This window comes from Salvelinus namaycush, chromosome 8, assembly GCF_016432855.1.
Source record: "Salvelinus namaycush isolate Seneca chromosome 8, SaNama_1.0, whole genome shotgun sequence".
In the NCBI taxonomy this organism is placed as follows: domain Eukaryota; kingdom Metazoa; phylum Chordata; class Actinopteri; order Salmoniformes; family Salmonidae; genus Salvelinus; species Salvelinus namaycush.
In genome coordinates, this window is record NC_052314.1 from 56,166,155 (window position 1) to 56,189,984 (window position 23,830).

The window sequence follows — 23,830 nt, forward strand, 5'->3', positions numbered from 1 at the left end:
AGAAAGTTTTCAGCCATCCACTTCCTTATGTCTGAAACACAGGCTTCTAGCGAGGGCAATTTTGGGGCTTCACCATGTTTCATTGAAATGTACAGCTGTGTGTCATCCGCATAGCAGTGAAAGTTAACATTATGTTTTCGAATAACAAGAGGTAAAATATATAGTGAAAACAATAGTGGTCCTAAAACGGAACCTTGAGGAACACCGAAATGTACAGTTGATTTGTCAGAGGACAAACCATTCACAGAGACAAACTGATATCTTTCCGACAGATAAGATCTAAACCAGGCCAGAACTTGTCCGTGTAGACCAATTTGGGTTTCCAGTCTCTCCAAAAGAATGTGGTGATCGATGGTGTCGAAGGCAGCACTAAGGTCTAGTAGCACGAGGACAGATGCAGAGCCTCGGTCTGACGCCATTAAAAGGTCATTTACCACCTTCACAAGTGCAGTCTCAGTGCTATGATGGGGTCTAAAACCAGACTGAAGCATTTCGTATACATTGTTTGTCTTCAGGAAGGCAGTGAGTTGCTGCGCAACAGCTTTTTCTAAAATTTTTGAGAGGAATGGAAGATTCGATATAGGCCGATAGTTTTTTATATTTTCCGGGTCAAGGTTTGGCTTTTTCAAGAGAGGCTTTATTACTGCCACTTTTAGTGAGTTTGGTACACATCCGGTGGATAGAGAGCCGTTTATTATGTTCAACATAGGAGGGCCAAGCACAGGAAGCAGCTCTTTCAGTAGTTTAGTAGGAATAGGATCCAGTATGCAGCTTGAAGGTTTAGAGGCCATGATTATTTTCATCATTGTGTCAAGAGATATAGTACTAAAACACTTAAGTGTCTCTCCCGATCCCAGGCCCTGGCAGAGCTGTGCAGATCCAGGACAGCTAAGCCCTGGAGGAATACGCAGATTTAAAGAGGAGTCCGTAATTTGCTTTCTAATGATCATGATCTTTTCCTCAAAGAAGTTCATGAATTTATTACTGCTGAAGTGAAAGCCATCCTCTCTTGGGGAATGCTGCTTTTTAGTTAGCTTTGCAACAGTATCAAAAATACATTTTGGATTGTTCTTATTTTCCTCAATTAAGTTGGAAAAGTAGGATGATCGAGCAGCAGTGAGGGCTCTTCGATACTGCACGGTACTGTCTTTCCAAGCTAGTCGGAAGACTTCCAGTTTGGTGTGGCGCCATTTCCGTTCCAATTTTCTGGAAGCTTGCTTCAGAGCTCGGGTATTTTCTGTATACCAGGGAGCTAGTTTCTTATGACAAATGTTTTTCGTTTTTAGGGGTGCAACTGCATCTAGGGTATTGCGCAAGGTTAAATTGAGTTCCTCAGATGGTTAACTGATTTTTGTCCTCTGACGTCCTTGGGTAGGCAGAAGGAGTCTGGAAGGGCAAAAAAAGGAATTTTTGTGTTGTCTGAGAATTTATAGCACGACTTTTGATGCTCCTTGGTTGGAGTCTGAGCAGATTATTTGTTGCGATTTCAAACGTAATAAAATGGTGGTCCGATAGTCCAGGATTATGAGGAAAAACATTAAGATCTACAACATTTATTCCATGGGACAAAACTAGGTCCAGAGTATGACTGTGGCAGTGAGTAGGTCCAGAGACATGTTGGACAAAACCCACTGAGTCGATGATGGCTCCGAAAGCCTTTTGGAGTGGGTCTGTGGACTTTTCCATATGAATAAGGTCCGATAGGAATTCAGGGAACTCAGAGAGGAACGCTGTATATGGCCCAGGAGGCCTGTAAACAGTAGCTATAAAAAGTGATTGAGTAGGCTGCATAGATTTCATGACTAGAATTTCAAAAGACGAAAACGTCATTTTCTTTTTTGTAAATTGAAATTTGCTATCGTAGAATAGAGACGGAGTGGGAATACCAATGCATCCAAACGTTTTAGTCCAAACAAGAACCCTAGTCACAGTGGAACTGAGTCTCACAAAGCATCCGCAATGAACAGAATCATACACATGGTTCTGCTGCGTTGTCAGTCAATTATAAATCAATGGTTTGAATAAAATACAAAGGCACTGACGTGAGCAGAGACGGTGAAGGGGGAACACTGAGTAAAGGGCATGCAGGCAATGAACAGAACATTGACCTCAGAACAGAGCACACACTTCTGAATGAATGAGAGCGAGAGAGGGGGGGGGGGCAGATTGCGTGTGTGTGTGTGTGAGAGAGAGAGAGAAACAGAGCAAGAACAGAGAGTGAGTAGAAAGACAGCAACACAATTAGACCCAACCAAATCATGAGAAAACAAAAATATAATTACTTAACACATTGGAGAGAATGTACAAAAAAACAGAGCAAACTAGAATGCTATTTGGCCCTAAACAGAGAGTACACCGTGACAGAATACCTGACCACTGAGACTCAAATAAAATTACATTTTATTTGTCACATACACATGGTTAGAATATGTTAATGCGAGTGTAGCGAAATGCTTGTGCTTCTAGTTCCGACTATGCAGTAATATCTAACAAGTAATCTAACAAATTCACAACAACTACCTTATACAACTTCTTGTCAATAGGGGGGCGCCATTTCGACTTTGTAAAAATTCATTCCCAAATTAAACTGCCTCGTACTCAATTCTTGCTCGTACAATATGCATATTATTATTACTATTGGATAGAAAACACTAGTTTCTAAAACCGTTTGAATTATTTCTCTGAGTGAAACAGAACTCATTCTGCAGCACATTTCCTGTCAGGAAGTGAGATTTCTGAAATCGAGGTCCCTGTTCTGAGGTCAGTTTATAAGTCCCCATGCAAGCTACGGGGCTACATGCACTGCATACGCCTTCCTCTAGATGTCAGTAAGCGGTGAGAATTTGAATGGAGTGGATTGCACCATCTGGGGCCCTATATAAGACCGTGGAACGGAAGTACCGTTCTTTTCAACGGGGCGCCTGGCGCAAGAGGGACATCACAATGGCGTCCTGCAAAGCTTTCGTTTTAGCAGTTCTATATCTCCGGTCATGTTTTTATTCGTTATAGTTGTTAAAGACATCACAAGGTAGTTAATTTAAACCGACTTATAGCAGTTTATATCAGTTTATTGCGATTTTCTGGGATTTCTTTGTGACGCGCTATCAGGAGTTGGACACCTTTCCGGCACATAGCTAACGTTAGCGGCTATTTCGACAGGAGAAGAGGACATCTTTCAACCAAAAGACGATTGTTCTGGAGAAAGGACACCTTGCCCAAGATTCTGATGGAAGCTCAGCAAATAGTAAGCAGTCTTTATGCTGTTAATTCGTATTTATGTTGACAAATGTCAAATAATAATTCCGCCATGAATTTCGGTGCGGTCTCGCTTTAGCGCACGCTGTATTGCGCAGTAACGTTAATTTTAAAAATATAACACAGCGATTGCATTAAGAACTAATTTATCTTTCATTTGCTGTCCAATCTGTATTTTTTAGTAAAGTTTATGAATAGTTTTCGATTAGATTAGGTGCCTCGCCAAGATGGCGCCGGACAGATTGCTTGAAGTTTTGGCCACTAATCACATTGTATAACCACGATTTGTGCCGCTAAATATGCACATTTTCGAACAAACCCTATATGCATTGTGTAATATGATGTTACAGGACTGTCATCTGATGAAGAATATCAAGGTTAGTCAAAAATTATATATCTTTTGCCTGTTTGTTACGATCGCTAACCTTTGCTGCTGGTAAATGGTGTTGTGTTTCTGGCTATTGTGGTAAGCTAATATAATGCTATATTGTGTTTTCGCTGTAAAACACTTAGAAAATCTGAAATATTGGCTGGATTCACAAGATCTGTGTCTTTCATTTGCTGTACGCTGTGTATTTTTAAGAAATGTTTTATGATGAGTAATTAGGTAATACACGATGGTCTCTGTAGTTATTCTAGTTGCTTTGGTGAGAGTTGTGATGGTGGCTGCAATGGTAAACTATGATTTATACCTGAAATATGCACATTTTTCTAACAAAATATATGCTATACAATAAATATGTTATCAGACTGTCATCTGATGAAGTTGTTTCTTGGTTAGTGGCTATTTATATCTTTATTTGGTCGAATTTGTGATAGCTACTGATGCAGTAAAAAAATGGTGGAGTAAGAAAAGTGGTGTCTTTTGCTAACGTGGTTAGCTAATAGATTTCATATTGTGTCTTCCCTGTAAAACATTTTAAAAATCAGAAATTATGGCTGGATTCACAAGATGTGTATCTTTCATCTGATGTCTTGGACTTGTGATTTAATGATATTTAGATGCTAGTATTTACTTGTGACGCTATGCTAGGCTATGCTAGTCAGCTTTTTTACTGATGGGGGTGCTCCCGGATCCGGGTTTGGGAGGAATTAGAGGTTATACAGACAAATGTAAAGGGATGAATAAGAATATGTAAATATAAATATATGGATGAGCGATGGCGTGCGGCATAGGCAAGATGCAGTAGATGGTATAGAATACAGTATATATACATATGAGATGAGTAATGTAGGATATGTAAACATTATTAAAGTGGCGTTATTGAAAGTGACTAGTGATACCTTTATTAAGTCTATTTATTTGTGGCCAGAGATTTGAGTCTGTATGTTGGCAGCAGCCTCTATGTTAGTGATGGCTGTTTAACAGTCTGATGGCCTTGAAATAGAAGCTGTTTTTCAGTGTCTCGGTCCCAGCTTTGATGCACCTGTACTGACCTCACCTTCTGGATGATAGCGGGGTGAACAGGCAGTGGCTCGGGCGGTTGTTGTCCTTGATGATCTTTTTGGCCTTCCTGTGACATCGGGTGCTGTAGGTGTCCTGGAGGGCAGGTAGTTTGTGCCGGTGATGCATTGTGCAGACCGCACTACCCTCTGGAGAGCCTTGCAGGTTGAGAGCGGTGCGATTGCCGTACCAGGCGGTGATACAGCCCGACAGGATGCTCTCGATTGTGCATCTGTAAAAGCATGTGAGTGTTTTAGATAACAAGCCAAATTTCTTCAGCCTCCTGAGGTTTAAGAGATGCTATTGCGCCTCCTTCACCACGCTGTCTGTGTGGGTGGACCATTTCAGTTTGTCTGTGACTACTGTCCCATCGATGTGGACGGGGGGTTCCCTCTGCTGTTTCCTGATGTCCACGATCATCTCCTTTGTTAAGTTGATGTTGAGTGAGAGGTTATTTTCCTGACATCACACTCCGAGGGCCCTCACCTCCTCCCTGTAGGCCATCTCGTCGTTGTTGGTAATCAGGCCTACCACTGCAGTGTCGTCTGCAAACTTGATGATTGAGTTGGAAGCGTGCATGGCCACGCAGTCATGGGTGAACAGGGAGTACATGAGAGGGCTGAGAACGCACCCTTGTGGGGCCCCAGTGTTGATGATCAGCAGGTGGAGATGTTGTTTCCTACCTTCACCACCTGGGGGTCCAGGACCCAGTTGCACAGGGCGGGGTCAAAACCCAGGGTCTTGATCTTAATGACGAGTTTGGAGGGTACTATGGCGTTAAATGCTGAGCTGTAGTCAATGAACAGCATTCTTACATAGGTATTCCTCTTGTCCAGATGGGATAGGGCAGTGTGCAGTGTGATGGTGATTGCATCGTCAGTGGACCTATTGGGGCGGTAAGCAAATTGGAGTGGGTCTAGGGTATCCGGTAGGGTGAAGGTGATATGATCTTTGACTAGTCTCTCAAATAACTTTGTGATGAGTGCAATGGGGCGTTCTTGGGAACATGAAAAATGGGTGCCATCTTGAAGCATGTGGGGACAACAGACTGGGATAGGGATTGGTTGAATATGTCCATTAACATACCAGCCAGCTGGTCTGCACATGCTCTGAGGACGCGGCTAGGGATGTCGTCTTGGCCGGCAGCCTTGCGAGGGTTAACACGTTTAAATGTTTTACTCACGTTGGCCACGGAGAAGGAGAGCCCACAGGCTATGGTAGCGGGCGGTGTCAGTGGCACTGTATTTTCCTCAATGCGAGCAAAGAAGTTGTTTGATGTGTCTGGGAGCAAGACGTTGATGTCCGCGACGGGGCTGGTTTTCTTTTTGTAATCCGTGATTGACTGTAGACCCTGCCACATACATCTCGTGTTTGAGCCGTTGAATTGCGACTCTACTTTGTCTCTATACTGATGCTTTGCTTGTTTGATTGCCTTGCGGAGGGAATAGTTGCACTGTTTGTATTCGGTCATGTTTCCGGTCACATTGCCATGATTAAAAGCGGTGGTTCGCGCTTTCAGTTTTGCGCGAATGCTGCCATCAATCCACGGTTTCTGGTTAGGGAAGATTTTAATAGTCACAGAGGGTACGACATCTCCAATCCACTTGCTAATAAACTCGCTCACCGAGTCAGTGTATACATCAATGTTGTTGTCTGAGGCTATCAGGAACATATCCCAGACCACGTGATTGAAGCAATCTTGAAGCGTGGAATCAGATTGGTGAGACCAGTGTTGTATTGATCTGAGCACGGGCGTTTCCTGTTTTAGTTTCTGTCTATAGACTGGGAGCAACAAAATGGAGTCATGGTCATACTTGTCGAAGGCAGGGCGGGGGAGGGCTTTGTATGCATCGCGGAATGCAGCAATGATCCAGAATGCTACCAGCTCGTGTCGCGCATTCGATATGCTGATAGAATTTAGGAAGTATTGTTCTCAGGTTAGCTTTGTTAAAATCCCCAGGTACAATAAATACAGCCTCAGGATGTATGGTTTCCAGTTTACATAGAGTTCAGTGAAGTTCTTTCAGGGCCGACAAGGGATCTGCTTGTCGCTAGTAAAGATTGAAAAATGTAAGGGGCCTGGATTATGTTGGAGAGGCTTTCATTAAAGAACACCCTCTGTGTCACGATCGTTATAAGGAGTGGACCAAGATGCAGCGTGGTATGTTTCCATCCTTTATTTTGGAATAGAACACTTTAAAGAACAAAACAACAAAACGAACAAACGAAACGTGAAGCTAATATAATGCTCAACAAGCAACTATAAATAGACAAGATCCCACAAAGCACAAAGGTGAAATGGCTGCCTAAATATGATCCCCAATCAGAGACAACGATAAACAGCTGCCTCTGATTGGGAATCATACCAAGCCAACATAGATATATAATTGCCTAGATGACCCACCCTAGTCACACCCCGACCTAACCAAAATAGAGAATAACAGGCTCTCTATGGTCAGGGCGTGACAGTACCCCCTCCGCTCGTGGACACGTCATCGGAGGAACCGGACCGTGAATCATCGCCGGATGCTCTGGACCGTGGATCGTCGCCGGAGGCTCCGGACCGTGGATCGTCGCCGGAGGCTCCGGACCGTGGATCGTCGCCGGAGGCTCCGGACCGTGGATCGTCGCCGGAGGCTCCGGACCGTGGATCGTCGCCGGAGGCTCCGGACCGTGGATCGTCGCCGGAGGCTCCGGACCGTGGATCGTCGCCGGAGGAACCGGACCGTGGATCGTCGCCGGAGGAACCGGACCGTAGATCGTCGCCGGAGGAACCGGACCGTGGATCGTCGCCGGAGGAACCGGACCGTAGATCGTCGCCGGAGGAACCGGACCGTAGATCGTCGCCGGGGACTCAGGACCGTGGTTCCAGGAGGTTCCGGACCGCGGAACGTCTCAGGAGGTTCCGGACCGTGGACCGTCTCATGCGTGGGACCAGTACAGGTGCCACCGGGCTGATGACACGCACCTCAGGGCAAGTGCGGGGAGGAGGCACAGGACGCACTGGGTTGTGATGGCGCACTGGAGACACAGTACCTATGGCCGGCGCAGGATATACTGGGCCGTGGAGGCGCACTGGAGGTCTGGAGCGTAGAGCTGGCACAACTCGTCCTTGCTGGATGCTCACTTTAGCCCGGCAAGTGCGGGGCGCTGGCACAGGGCGCACTGGGCTGTGAAGGCGCGCTGGCGACACAGTGCGTAGAGCCGGCGCAGGATATCCTGCACCGAGGAGGCGTACTGGAGACCAGGAGCGCTGAGCCGGCACAACCCGTCCTGGCTGGATTTTCACTTTCGCACGGCAAGTGCGAGGAGCTGGCACAGAACGCACCGGGCTGTGGATGCGCACTGGAGACACATTGCGAATCTCCGCAAAACATGGTGCCTGACTGGTCCCACGCTCCTCACGGCGACTGATTTGCTCCAGACACCAAAACATCCACTCTACCTCATCACTCCCCTCAACTATCTCACAATACTCCTCGCTCAGTCTATCCCAATATTCTTCTTCGCTCTCAGACTTGCCGACCAACCCGTGTGCCCCCCCCAAAAAAATTGGGGGCTGCCTCTCGGGCTTCCATCGTGGTCGTGAACTTCGGAGTTGCCGTTGATCCTCCTGCGTCTGCTTCCATGGAAGGCTTTCGAGGTCGAATAAATTGTCCATAGAGCTCCGAGACGGGATTGTGTCGAGGCACAGATCTGGGGAAGGTTACCAAACATTTCTGCAGTATTGAAGGTCCCCAAGAACACAGTGGATTCCATCACTTAAATTGAAGAAGTTTGGAACCACCAAGACTCTTCCTACAGCTGGCCGCTTAGCCAAAGTGACCAATCACTCAGTAAAAGGCACATGACAGCCTGATCTGATGAAACCAAGATTTAACTCTTTGGCCTGAATGCCAAGCATCCCGTCTGGAGGAAACCTGGCACGATCCCTACGCTGAAGCGTGGTGGTGGCAGCATCATGCTGTGGGGATGTTTTTCAGCAGCAGGGACTGGCAGACTAGTCAGGATTGATGGAAAGACGAACAGAGCAATGTACAGAGAGATCCTTGATGAATACCTGCTCCAGAGTGCTCAGGATCTCAGACTGGGGCAAAGGTTCACCTTCCAATAGGACAACGACCCTAAGCACACAGCAAAGAAAAAGCAGGAGTGGCTTCGGGACAAGTATCTGAATGTCCATGAGTGGCCTAGCCAGAGCCCGGACTTGAACCCGATCGAATATATCTGGAAAGACCTGGAAATAGCTGTGCAACGATGCTCCCCATCCAACCTGACAGAACATGAGAGGATCTGCAGAGAAGAATAGGATAAACTCCCTAAATACAGGTGTGCCAAGCTTGTAGGGTCATACCCAAGAAGACTCAAGGCTGTAATCGCTGCCAGAGGTGCTTCAACAAAGTACTGAGTGAAGGGTCTGAATACTTACAATACCAGTCAAAAGATTGGACACACCTACTCAATCAAGGATTTTTCCTTTTTTTTTTTTTATTGTCTACATTATAGAATAATAGTGAAGACATCAAAACTATGAAATAACACATATGGAATCATGTAGTAACCAATAAAGTATTAAACAAATCAAAGTATATTTTAGATTCTTCAAAGTAGCCACCTTTTGCCTTGATGATAGCTTTGCACACTTTTGGTATTTTCTCAACCAGATTCATTAGGAATGCTTTTCCAACAGTCTTGAAGGAGTTCCCACTTGTTGGCTGCTTTTCCTTCACTCCGCGGTCCAACTAATCCCAAACCATCTCAATTGGGTGGAGGTATGGTGATTGTGGAGGCCAGGTCATCTGATGCAGCACTCCATCACTCTCCTTCTTAGACAAATAGCCTGGTGGTGTGTTTTGGGTCTGTCCTGTTGAAAAACAAATGATGGACCCAGATGGAATGGTGTGACGCTGCAGAATGCTGTGGTAGCCATGCTGCTTAAGTGTGACTTGAATTCTAAATAAATCACAGACAGTGTCACCAGCAAAGCACCCCCACACCATCACACTACCTCCTCCATGCTTCACGGTGGGAACCATACATGCGGAGATCATCCGTACAAAGACACGGCGGTTGGAACCAAAAATCTCAAATTTGGACTCATCAGACCAAAGGACAGATTTCCATCAGTCTAATGCCCATTGCTCGTGTTTCTTGGCCGAAGCAAGTCTCTTCTTATTATTAGTGTCCTTTAGTAGTGGATGATTCTTTGCAGCAATTCGGCCATGAAGGCCGGATTCACGTGGTCTCCTCTGAACAGTTAATGTGTATATTTAATAATCTCATCCCACCCAATTCATATTAATTATATAGATAGGCACGTTTTATTTTGGCTGGTTTAGCGTCCCAGATAAAGCAAAATATTTTTTGCTCATATGATTTGAAAAAAGAATCATCAGGATTAAGCAGCGCCATAAGTAAGTGAGTAAACTGAGATATGACTATGGAGTTAATCAGGGCATTTTTTACCTCTTCATGGTTGCAGGATCTTGTCTATTGTTACAGGTTTTCCATTGAAATTCATTGTGGAGAGTTTATTTATAAATTTTGTGATATGAATACCAAGTATGTCTACTTCACCATCAGCCCATTTTATAGGTAAACTGCAGGGTAATGTAAAAGTTGTAATTTTTTAAAGATCCAAAACGTAATATTGTACAATATTGTACACACATCATAATTAGGTTTTAGTCCAGAGAGTACAGAAGTGTTATCTAGATCTTCAATGGGACATTGCAGGGATCTAGCTTGCGGACTTAATATAAAACTTGAGTCATCAGCATACATGGACACCTTTGTTTTTAAGCCTTGGATTTCTAATCCTCTAATGTTGTTATTGGATCTGATTTTAATAGCTAGCATTTCGATGGCCATAAAGATTAGATATGGTGACAGCGAACACCCTTGTTTAACTCCTCTTGACAATTCAAAACTCTCTGAGATGTAGCCGTTATTTACTATTTCACACCTGGGGATGCTATACATTATTTTTTACCTATTTTATAAGAGAATTACTGAAATTGAAAAAAATCCAGGCATTTATAAATACAATCCAGTCTTACTTTATCAAATGCCTTTTCAAAATCTGCTATAAATACCAGGCCTGGCTTCATAGATATTTCATGATGCTCTATTATTTCTAGTAGTTGTTATATACTATGTCCAATGTATCGTCCATGTAAAAAACCTGTCTGATCAGGATGAACAATACCTGGTAAAAACCCTTTTAATTCTGAGTGCTATGCATTTCGCTAGTATTTTTGCATCACAACATTGAAGTGTAAGGGGCCTCCAGCTTTTTAGATAGACTGACGGTGTTGCAATTGTGGTGGGGATCATGATCCTTAGTTCCTGGAGTGCCTTGTAAGGGAGAAGGAATTTGAGGTAGCAAAATTTAGAGCAGTTAATTGAATCTCCTATGCGGAGGCGATTCAAATAATTGAGAAAGCAAGTGATGCTAGTGAAGATATGGTAGTGGACGCAGCCTGTAGTAAATGTTTGCTACCAGGCAAAAGATACCCTGTGTGTTACAAAGGGGGATTTTGTGGAGTTCATTGCCAGTTTCAAACTGTAAGGCACAAGGCTCAAAGAAATCTAAGGAACTGGACATTATTGTGGCTGCGCAGAAAAGTTTTTGGGATTTAACGATTTTACATTTGAAGACTATTAAGTAGGGTTGCACATTTTGGGGAATATTCAGAGGTGGAAACTTTCCATGGCAATTAACGGGAATATATGGGAATTAACGGGAATATATGGGAATTAATATTAATACCATTTAAATATAGATTTTTTTGCATTGCACATATTTACCATATCATATGGAGACAGAAACATAAACCTTTACCTTATCATAAGTAGACATATTGCAAATGATTAAATCCTTCCAATAGAAATGTAAAAAACTATTTAGTTACGAACTTTAAACTTTAATTAAATGAGCTGAATCTTCATATTTCACTGAACAACAAAAGAAAGGGAATATTGAATGATCCCCAATGATCCATAGCATCCCTAAAATGTTTTCAACATACATCCTCTCAGGCTTCCATGTCTTCTCCCTGGACCTCCTCAATGTCCACCTCTTGAACATCAGACTCTATGAGGCCTCATCTTCACTGTCACTTTCCAACCTTGTTGAGGATGGCTCGTTGTCAGCATCAAAAAGCCAGAATTTGCCCAGATGGCCACACATTTTTCATTTAGGCCAAGGTGGTGAGACACGGTAGTGATGACACCATAGGCCTTGTTGATCTCTGCACCAGACAGGATGCTCTTGCCACGCTGCGGCATGTATGGGCTTCAGGCAGAAGTCTTCACACTTTTTGATGTATTTCAGAACTGCAGTTTCCTCTGCTTGGAGCAACAGCGAAGTGGGCAGGGCAGTACGGATTTATTCTCTTACATCTGCAAGCAGAGTCTGAACATCAGACAGGATGGCATTGTCTCCCTCAATCCATTGCAATGGCTATAGGTTTCAGGAGTTTCAGGCTTCTTACCACTCTCTCCCAAAATACATCATCCATGAGGATCCTCTTGATGGGGCTGTCCATATCGGCAGACTTATATAGCCATTCCTTGGAAGAGATTCCTTCCCCTCCAGGAGACTGTCAAACATGATGACAGCAGCTTCAATGTGGTGCTCTTATTCTTCTCACTTTTCTTGGTGAGGTAGATTGCTGCTATAACTTGATAACCCTTCACATTCCTAACCATTTTCTTGGCTCTCTTGTAGAGTGTATCCATTGTTTTCAGTGCTATGTTGTCCTTGAGGAGCAGATTCAATGCATGAGCTGCACACCCAATGTGTGTGATGTGAGGGTAGGACTCCTCCACTTTAGATCAAACAGCCTTCATGTTCGCAGTATTGTCTGTCACTAGTGCAAATACATTCTGTGGTCGAAGGTCATTGATGACTGCCTTCAGCTCATATGCAATGTAGAGACTGGTGTGTCTGTTGTCCTTTGTGTCTATGTTCTTGTAGAATCCTGGTTAAGGGGTGGAGATGATGTAGTTAATTATTCCTTGCCCACAAACATTCGACCACCCATCAGAGATTATTGCAGTTCAGTATGCTTTCTCTATGATTTGCTTGACCTTCTCTTGAACTCTGTTGAACTCTGCATCCAGCAAATTAGTAGATAAAGCATGTCTGGTTGGAGGGGTGTATGCTGGGCGAAGAACATTCAGAAATCTATTCCAAAACACATTGCTGTGAGCATCAGTGGTGAACCAGTTGCATACACAGCTCGAGCAAGACATTCATCAGCATTTCTCTGACTACGTTCCTCCATTGAGTCAAAAAAATATCTGATTCCAGGAGGACCATGAGCTGTTTCTATCGATAAGGTGTCTGATTCATAATTTTCACTTCGAATAGAAGTAGAGAGACTTTTGTCAGAGATTTCTTGTTGTGAGCGATGAGGGAACTTTATGCACTTGGCCAGATGATTCTGCATCTTTGTTGCAGTCTTCACATATGATTTGGCGACGTATTTGTAAATGTACACAGCTTTTCCTTCTACATTAGCTGCAGTGAAATGTCTCCACACATCAGATAGTGCCCATGGCATTTTCCTGTAATGATTAGAAGGAAAAAAAGTAAAACAACAACGAATACAATTCCATGTACAGTCGTGGCCAAAAGTTTGGAGAATGACACAAATATAAATTTTTACAAAGTTTGCTGCTTCAGAAATATTTTTGTCAGATGTTACTATGGAATAGTGAAGTATAATTACAAACATTTCATAAGTGTCAAAGGCTTTATTGACAATTACATGAAGTTGATGCAAAGAGTCAATATTTGCAGTGTTGACCCTTCTTTTTCAAGACCTCTGCAATCCGCCCTGGCATGCTGTCAATTAACTTCTGGGCCACATCCTGACTGATGGCAGCCCATTCTTGCATAAACAATGCTTGGAGTTTGTCAGAATTTGTGGGGTTTTGTTTGTCCACCCACCTCTTGAGGATTGACCACACGTTCTGAATGGGATTAAGGTCTGGGGAGTTTCCTGTCCATGGACCCAAAATATTGATGTTTTGTTCCCCGAGCCACTTAGTTATCACTTTTGCCTTATGGCAAGGTGCTCCATCATGCTGGAAAAGGCATTGTTAGTCACCAAACTGTTCCTGGATGGTTGGGAGAAGTTGATCTCGGAGGATGTGTTGGTACCATTCTTTATTCATGGCTGTGTTCTTTCGCAAAATTGTGAGTGAGCCCACTCCCTTGGCTGAGAAGCAACCCCACACATGAATGGTCTCAGGATGCTTTACTGTTGGCATGACACAGGACTGATGGTAGCGCTCACCTTGTCTTCTCTGGGCAAGCTTTTTTCCGGATGCCCCAAACAATTCCTCAGCAGTGCAATCCCTGTACCTTTTGCAGAATATCAGTCTGTCCCTGATGTTTTTCCTCGAGAGAAGTGGCTTCTTTGCTGCCCTTCTTGACACCAGGCCACCCTCAAAAAGTCTTCGCCTCACTGTGTGTGCAGATGCACTCACACCTGCCTGCTGCCATTCCTGAGCAAGCTCTGTACTGGTGGTGCCCCGCAGCTGAATCAACTTTAGGAGACGGGCCTGGCGCTTGCTGGACTTTCTTGGGCGCCCTGAAGCCTTCTTCACAACAATTAAACCACTCTCCAAGTGAATTTCTTGATGATCCGATAAATGGTTGATTTAGGTGCAATCTTACTGGCAGCAATATCCTTGCCTGTGAAGCCATTTTTGTGCAAAGCAATGATGACGGCACGTGTTTCCTTGCAGGTAACCATGGTTGACAGAGGAAGAACAATGATTCCTAGCACCACCCTCCTTTTGAAGCTTCCAGTCTGTTTTTCGAACTCAATCAGCATGACAGAGTGATCTCCAGCCTTGTCCTCGTCAACACTCACACCTGTGTTAACGAGAGCATCACTGATATGATGTCAGCTGGTCCTTTTGTGGCAGGGCTGAAATGCAGTGGACATGTTTTGGGGGGATTCAGTTCATTTGCATGGCAAAGAGGGACTTTGAAATTAATTTCAATTCATCTGATCACTCTTCATAACATTCTGGAGTATATGCAAATGGCCATCATACAAACTGAGGCAGCAGACTTTGTGAAAATTAATATTTGTGTCATTCTCAAAACTTTTGGCCACGACTGTACAGATAGAAAGTTAAGCATTTAGATTAAACTACTCCTTTGTAAGAAACATGTTTTAAAATGAAGCATGTATGGAAACAGTTCAATTAACACTCCTCAGTTAGCAGGCTCAAGCAAGTTAAAACCCACATGGTAGCAAAAACTAAGTAGCAGAAATTGTTAACAAGTTAGAAATGATTTAAACACACTTTGCTATAGGCTACTATTTACTAGTTAACAAAAAATAATGTACGTCATATAAAAGATATTCACCCCACCCAGTATTGTAATCAAAACTTACCAGAAAGCATGTAGTCCTTGGCTCAGACAGTGTAGTAGAGTGGGCTCAATTGCATATCATTAGTGTGCTAGATCTTGAGAATCAGCTGTACATGTGATGGAAGAATGCACTGTGCATGCAGAGGGTTGCAATTCCATTGAATTTGGGATAACCAAAATATGCCACAATACCTAGAATTGCCTTATGTGTATCCTACTTTTTTGAGGAATTTAAGCAAAATTCCCCAAAGACCCAGGCTTAACTTTCCATGGAAAGTTTCCGACCCTTCGCAACCGGTGTTGCCAATTTAGCGGCTTTGTCGATTTATTTAGCAAGTATTCAGACCCCTCTAGCGAACACATTTTCAAAAAAGCGACTAGCGACAAATCTAGCGACTTTTTCTGGTGTTATTGGAGACTTTTGGAGACTCTGACGTGAATGCACGTATCGTTCTTACTCTTCTCAACGAGCAGCGGATGCCACCCCGGTCCCACACCAGTCCCAAAGCATTCACAGGCGGCCCAGTCCTTGCGCAGTAGTCCCTCCCAGCTGCAGTTGGGAGATGTTAACCCCTCCGCGTCCAGACTGCAAATGAATTGCGCATGCGGGAAGCCGCTGCTGGCTGATCCCACCCTGGTTTACATTTTTTTTAAACAATAAAACTGAATTAAGGCCAGACTATTTACTCACATTGTCATTGATAGTTTTTCATATTGTCTCTTTTTGGTCCCTCTAGATTGTTAAATTAGATTGTATACAAAATAATGTAAAAAATGTTATGGTTAAAAATGTTCATGTTTTATTGTGACTTGTTGTAGGCTCTTAATAAGTGGACCATAAGGTTAGAAACCAAACCAAATTAAGAATTTAGTTTAGTTTATTTATTTATTGATAGTTTGGTAGTAGTTTTGGTATTTTGTTCCTTTATTGGGAATCTTGTTTGCATCCTGCCCAGTAGGTAGCGGATTGCACGTTAAATTGTGCGATCGCTAATATAACATAGAAGAACTACAATAACAACAGTAAGTACAATGTATGGTTCTGAATCACAATTCAAAGGTAACGCGTACCAAATTCACCACATGACTGATGTGATTGGTATGATGATTTCCACCTTTTAATCGGTTGATTGTAGTGTAATCGGTTTCGGGTTTCTGCAACAAATACTTTTTTGTTGAAATCGAAAGTAAATCTTTTGAACGACACAGAGGATCTGCCTGCTAAGCTACCAGGCGGAGGACATGTTGCTGGGCGTTGGCCTCTAAGGTTAGTGTTGTTGTTTTTTGTATTTGATTTAATGATGTGTATCGTTGTTAAATAATTGCCATATAAAAGCCTACTGTGGTGGTAGACCAATATATTGTAATTCAATTAAAATTAGCTGATTTTAAGAGTGTTAGCCTTGTTGTGGCCTATAGGTTTGCATTCACTAAAACAGTTTAGCTTTTTAGCTATATGTATGTAGCAGACATTGTTGTAGTATTCGGTCTCGAGACTACATTTTGAGTGTCTCGGTCTTGTCTTGGTGTCGGACACAATCGTACTCGGTCTCAGACAGTGACGACTCATATAGGAGTGCACTTTTTGTAAAACACAAAAGGGCCAGTGGTGTAGTGGATGCTATGCGCAGTTATACGCTTTATACCCACTTTTTTTCAGTGGGCATTGCGTAATCTCATTTCTTAATCCCCACTGATGTATATCAAAGTCGTTTAGTGGAGGTATATGAATGATCAATTATGTAGTACAATAGTGAAATCACGAGCAAAGTAGCCTACACAATTGCAAAACACGTGAAATATATTCGCATGCGCGCCGTACACATTGCCCAGTTTCAGGGGAATATCATCTGCATTCAGCAAGAGCGCGCAGGTATGGGATCAATATCATGCCAAATGTATTGTGAACTCACAGCATGCATTTTGTATTCGTGTATCATGATCTGTACAAATAAGTACCAATCCACAAATGTAAATCACCAATCCGAATATCTCTGCTATGTGCAAATCTTTATGGAAGTCATTTTACAGAAGGCCCTTGGAAATGACATGCATATCTGCAGTTATAAAACAATTGTAATGCAATATATCAATTTACAAATACAAATCAAAAGGTGTTTGTTTGTGGATAGTGATTTACATTTGTGGATTGGTGATTTACATTTGTGGATTGGTACTTATAGATCACTACCTTACAAGTTGTACTTAATAATACGTGTTTCACTACTTATTTACTACGTACATGAGTGGTAAGTCAGGACTGATGTTGACTGGTTTCCTTATATGAATTGTAACTCAGTAAAATCTCTGACATTTTTGTATGTTGCATTTATATTTTTGTTCAGTGTACATAATATTAAATTATCTTTATAATGTATTTCACTCAATTTTAGGTCCCACAGGCTGTCCCAACACATTATGACATGAAAGTGAATTCTGACAGTGTAAAAGGCCCTTAGTTGACTCTAAAATGTTGTATTCTATACTGATTTGAAGAGAAACAAGTTAATGTGCTTGATAAGATTAAAGACTCTCTCAGGGGACCCTATTTACATTTTAGGGGACCCCATATGGGTCCTGGACCCTAGGTTTTGGAACCACTGTGCCCACTGTACTACTAACCTCTCTCCCTGCTTGCTTCAATGCTTCCTCTCTCTGTGTATCTATTTGCCTCCTTCATTGCAGCCTGATTCACCACCGTCTGTCTCACTACTCTCTATAAAGAAAAGGTATTTTGTTATGAGAACTTATAGTAGCCCATCTTTTGATTATAGCTACCTTAATTTCAGTCAACTGCTCCTGCTGAGGTCAGGTTCTGTTCAACGTTAGCTTCTAACGTCATCCTTCTAGCCACCTAGTTATAGCTAGCTACCTGGCTAATAGCCAGAGTCCTTGAGGTAACTAGCTAGCTAGACATCTGACTGAAATATCAGCGACTATTTACCAGTTGTACACTCATTTTCCGAGAGTCAGGGGGGTTTGGGGGATATCTGTTGACACGGCAGGAGTCGAGGGATGTTAAAAGAATTCCCACTGACAGTGGCATTGTAGGTCTGGGCTGAGGTACACTACATGACCAAAAGTATGTGGACACCTGCTCGTCGAACATCTCATTTCAAAATCATGGGCCTTAATATGGAGTTGGTCCCCATTTTGCTGCTATAACAGCCTCCATTCTTCTGGGAAGGCTTTCCATTAGATGGAACATTGCTGCGGGGAATTGCTTCTATTCAGCCACAAGCGCATTAGTGAGGTCGGGCACTGATGTGGGGCAATTTTACCTGGCTCGCAGTCGCCGTTCCAATTCATCCCAAAGGTGTTCGATGGGGTTGAGGACAGGGCTCTGTGCAGGCCAAGTTCTTCAAGTTCTTCCACACCGATCTCGACAGACCATTTCTGTAAGGACCTCGCTTTGTGCACAGGGGCATTGTCATGCTGAAACAGGAAAGGGCCTTCCCCAAACTGTTGCCAAATAGTTGAAAGCACAGAATCTCTAGAATGTCATTGTATGCTCTAGAGTAAAGATGTCCCTTCACTTGAATTAAGGGGCCTAGCCCGAACCATGAAAAACAGCCCCAGACCATTATTCCTTGTCCACCAAACTTTACAGTTGACACTATGCATTCCGGCAGGTAGCGTTCTCCTGCATGTCCGCCAAACCCAGATTCGTCCGTCGGACTGCCAGATGGTGAAGCATGAGTCATCACTCCAGAGAAGGCGTTTCCACTGCTCCAGAGTCCAATGGCGGTGAGCTTTACACCACTCCAGCTATTGCACATGGTGATCTTAGACTTGTGTGCGGCTGCTCGGCCATCAAGCTCCCGACTAATACTTCTTGCGCTGACCTTGCTTCCAGAGGCAGTTTGGAACTCGGTAGTGAGTGTTGCAACCGAGGACAGATGATTTTTACATGCTTCAGCACTCGGCGGTCCCGTTCTGTGAGCTTGTGGGGCCTACTACTTCGCGGCTGAGCTCGTTGCCCCTAGGTGTTTCCACTTCACAATAACGGCACTTACAGTTGACCTGAATACCTGTTCTCCTAGGTGCCCAGCTTGTCTCTGTCTGAACTACCTTCACTGCTTCTGCATACGATATGTTACACTCACTTCTCACCTGCTGCACTTCCACCTGTCTTTTCATCACTGCACAACTCCGATATGCCACACTATGGGCGTCCCCAAAGTTACAGCACTTTAACTGGACCCCATCTCCACATTCCTCATATGCATGTTCTCCCCCCACACTTAACACATCTCCTTTTGCCTTTACACACCGTGCCCAAACCTTTGACAATTATAGCAACGCAGTGGTTTCTGAACATATGCTCGCACATCATAACTCATATGCCCAATCCTAACTTTTCCTGGCAGTACCCAGACCCTCAAAGTTTAGTAGCACTGACAGGCTATCCACCTTCTTCCCTTCTCGTGTCGTCTGGAGGTGCTTTGCTTCATTAAGAGAGCATTCACTTCAAGTGGTCCTTTATTTATTTAACGTTAACTATTTCTGGAACTCTCTTGACTCAGTGCCGTCCGGTTTTATCCGGCATGCTACTATCAACCACACGTTTACATACCTGCTTGAGTTTGAGCACCTTTTTGATGCTGTTTAGCATTGATATACACCACCACCAACAAACTTCCATCACAAAGAACTTAATCGACTATATGGCCAACAGCCGGCGCTTATGGAAAGCACTGTTGTTCATTGTTGGTTGATAAGTGTATTTCCCATTGATCTGTTCTGTCTTTAGGTGTGACCCACTGCCTCTAAAATGAGTCTCTCTGGGGAGAGAGAGGAGGGGACCACTGCCTCTAAAATGAGTCTCTCTGGGGAGAGAGAGGAGGGGACCACTGCCTCTAAAATGAGTCTCTCTGGGGAGAGAGAGGAGGGGACCACTGCCTCTAAAATGAGCCTCCCTCAAGACATCAGCTCTGAGAGGTATAACATTCATTCTGAAATATATATTTTCTTTTATGTCATATTTTTTAAAACAGTACATACATACACGTACAAAGACAACATACAGACGCACACAAACATCAACGACATCACACCTGCCCAGACTCACCTGTTCTCACCCCTATCTTCAATAGCTGCATTACTCTCCGCCACAAGTCCTCAAATTGCACCATTTTGTTTCTCTCCATCACCCACACTCTTTCAATATTTAGATAATGAAGCCTGTGATTTTTCCATTGTCTTAACGATGCTATTTAAGTATACGTTTTTTCAAGATGATTGACGAGAAGAGTATAGTCCAACCCATCGGGTAGCTCACTGCACCCTCATATTTTGTGGCGGCAAGTAGCCTAGTGGTTAGAGCGTTGGATTAGTAACCGAAAGGTTGCAAGATCGAATCGCTGAGCTGACAAGGTAAAAATCTGTCGTTCAGCCCCTGAACAAGGCAGTTAACCCACTGTTCCTAGGCCATCATTGAAAATAAGGATTTGTTCTTAACTGACTTGCCTAGTTAAATAAAGATTAAAAAAATTATATAACATGGCTTAAAATATGCAGACAGATGGATTAAAAGTACATTTACATTGTAATACTTCTAACAGCCAACTTTCTAACTCTGCCGATAACTTTTGAACTTTATAGCATTCCGAGAAAGAAATAATTATTGAGTCATTGTTAGTTTTACACTTAAGACATGACGTTGCCGTTGTGCTATAGAATTTGTGAAATTTGTCTAATAAATTCCATACATTAATTTATACAGGATAAAGCGTACATTTTCATTTACTAATTTCGTAAGTTGTGTTCCAACATTCCCTCCATCTTGTGCCAATATCAGTTATTTTCAAGTCTTGTTCCAATAGTTAATGTTTTTTTAACTAAGAGATTGTCAGTTGGACATCCTCTCTGCAAGGTTTTGTATATCTTACCTATGATATGAACATCCTTTTCTGACACAAATAGGATTCCCTCAAGATTGCTCAGATGTCCAAAATATGTATACATTCTGAGTTACAGTTATGCAACTGTTGAAACGTAGTTGTTGAGATGATCTGTCTCCCTGTTTTTGTTTAGTGTCCAGCAGCACCGAGCAGAGTCACCTACACCCAGCCTGGTATCAATGAAGAGTGACAACTCAATGTTTCTTCCACCTACTTTCAATCAGGAAACACAAACAGTTGACAACGGGTATGATAAGATATAAGCTACGCTTGGATAGACGATGGGTAATTGATGAAGCTTGGGTAGAGGATGGGTAATTGATGAAGCTTGGGTAGAGGATGGGTAATTGATGAAGCTTGGGTAGAGGATGGGTAATTGATGAAGCTTGGGTAGAGGATGGGTAATTGATCAAGCTTGGGTAGAGGATGGGTAATTGATGAAGCTTGGGTAGAGGATGGGTAATTGATCAAGCTTGGGTAGAGGATGGGTAATTGATGACACTGGAAGTCACATGTTAATGTTTCCATGGCTTTCTCTCCAGAGTTAGAAAGAGAAAGAGAGCAGAGTCACCTACACCCAGCCTGTTATCAAAGAAGAGTGACAACTCAATGTTTCTTCCACCTACTTTCAACCAGGAAACACAAACAGTTGACAACAGGTATGATAAGATATAAGCTACGCTTGGATAGACGATGGGTAATTGATGAAGCTTGGATAGACGATGGGTAATTGATGAAGCTTGGGTAGAGGATGGGTAATTGATGAAGCTTGGGTAGAGGATGGGTAATTGATGACACTGGAAGTCACATGTTAATGTTTCCATGGCTTTCTCTCCAGAGTTAGAAAGAGAAAGAGAGCAGAGTCACCTACACCCAGCCTGTTATCAAAGAAGAGTGACAACTCAATGTTTCTTCCACCTACTTTCAACCAGGAAACACAAACAGTTGACAACAGGTATGATAAGATATAAGCTACGCTTGGGTAGACGATGGGTAATTGATGAAGCTTGGGTAGAGGATGGGTAATTGATGACACTGGAAGTCACATGTTAATGTTTCCATGGCTTTCTCTCCAGAGTTAGAAAGAGAAAGAGAGCAGAGTCACCTACACCCAGCCTGTTATCAAAGAAGAGTGACAACTCAATGTTTCTTCAACCTACTTTCAACCAGGAAACACAAACAGTTGACAACAGGTATGATAAGATATAAGCTACGCTTGGGTAGACGATGGGTAATTGATGAAGCTTGGGTAGAGGATGGGTAATTGATCAAGCTTGGATAGACGATGGGTAATTGATGAAGCTTGGGTAGAGGATGGGTAATTGATGAAGCTTGGGTAGAGGATGGGTAATTGATGAAGCTTGGGTAGAGGATGGGTAATTGATGAAGCTTGGGTAGAGGATGGGTAATTGATGAAGCTTGGGTAGAGGATGGGTAATTGATGACACTGGAAGTCACATGTTAATGTTTCCATGGCTTTCTCTCCAGAGTTAGAAAGAGAGCAGAGTCACCTACACCCAGCCTGTTATCAAAGAAGAGTGACAACTCAATGTTTCTTCCACCTACTTTCAACCAGCACCCCGTAAATGAAAAAAGGTTTGATAAACATAAGCTCATAAATCAAATAACTATGGCATAATAGAACAATGTCCAGAACACTATTGCTGTAGTTCTTGAATAAAACGGTTTATTACAACTCACTGTATGGTTGTAAGAAATGCCTAATAAAAACACTATTTTTGAGATGTAAACAGCAACATGCATCTCATGACTTGTCAGGGCATAAATAAAGTGAATATGACAATGCATTGCAATAACACTGAACTTATGGCTCATTTATGCCTTGTGGTTCATTTGCATTGAACAAGCAGGTTGAGAAAGACCTATAAACTGTTCTCCCTTCCTCATCTCTTTAGTGGGCTAACGATAGACCTGTGTGCCCTGTGTGAAAGAGGGCCAAAGGCTCAAGGATCCATCCCCTGTGGACACAGTTACTGCAAGCAGTGCATAAGCGTCTTGGTCTCACCTAAACCTCTCCAACATCAACATGCAGAGTCAAGTCACTACTACGCTGGACCTGGAGATGTGGCCTGTGATCTCTGCACTGAGAAAAAGCTCAAAGCTGTGAAGTCCTGTCTGATCTGTACTGCCTCCTATTGTGAGAGCCACGTACGGCAGCATTACACAGTAGCAGCACTGCAAAAACACACCCTGGTGGAGGTGACAGGAAACCTGGAGCAGAAACTCTGCCAGCTGCACCACAAAGCTCTGGAAGTCTTCTGTAAGACCGACCAGATACTCATCTGTAATATGTGTGCCGTGGAGGACCATAGAGGCCACAGAAAGCGCTACATAGAGGTAAGAAATGATGTTCTGTATCTATTCTTACTAGAGGAACACAACGTTGAATAACCATCTCACTGGGCAAAAATGTTGAATCAATGTTGTTTCCACGTCATTTAAGCAAAGACAAAATAAATGTGACGACATTGAGTCAACGTGGGAAACTGACTGGCTTTGAAAAGTCATCAACGTAAAAGCATTTTGTCTTATTTTCACCCAAATTTTAACCTAAATCCAATGGCATGTTGACATGTTTTGTTAAATTCACGTTAGTTGACAACTTAACCAAATGTAAATCAAAACTAGACGTAGAAGTGACATCTGTGCCCAGTGGGATCTAGCCTTGTAGGCTGAACAACTTTTTAATCTTTCTCTTATCTTGCGGTCTTGTTTATATATTGACAGCTTTTTCACAAGATTGCTTTCTTGTAGAATGCTCTCAATAAGAGATATCTGCCCTTTTTTTTAGATCCCCATGTTGTT

At 43.0% G+C, this 23,830-nt stretch overlaps 1 protein-coding gene across 1 annotated transcript; it reads left to right on the forward strand.

The window, feature by feature from the left end:
- Positions 1 to 22,497: 22,497 nt before the first annotated feature.
- Positions 22,498 to 23,416, forward strand: LOC120052208 (tripartite motif-containing protein 29-like). The gene is made up of 2 exons (XM_038999035.1): positions 22,498 to 22,600; positions 22,921 to 23,416. The coding sequence occupies exons 1-2, from the start codon at positions 22,554 to 22,556 to the stop codon at positions 23,414 to 23,416; spliced, it is 543 nt and encodes a 180-aa protein (XP_038854963.1). The 5' UTR covers positions 22,498 to 22,553.
- Positions 23,417 to 23,830: the final 414 nt, after the last annotated feature.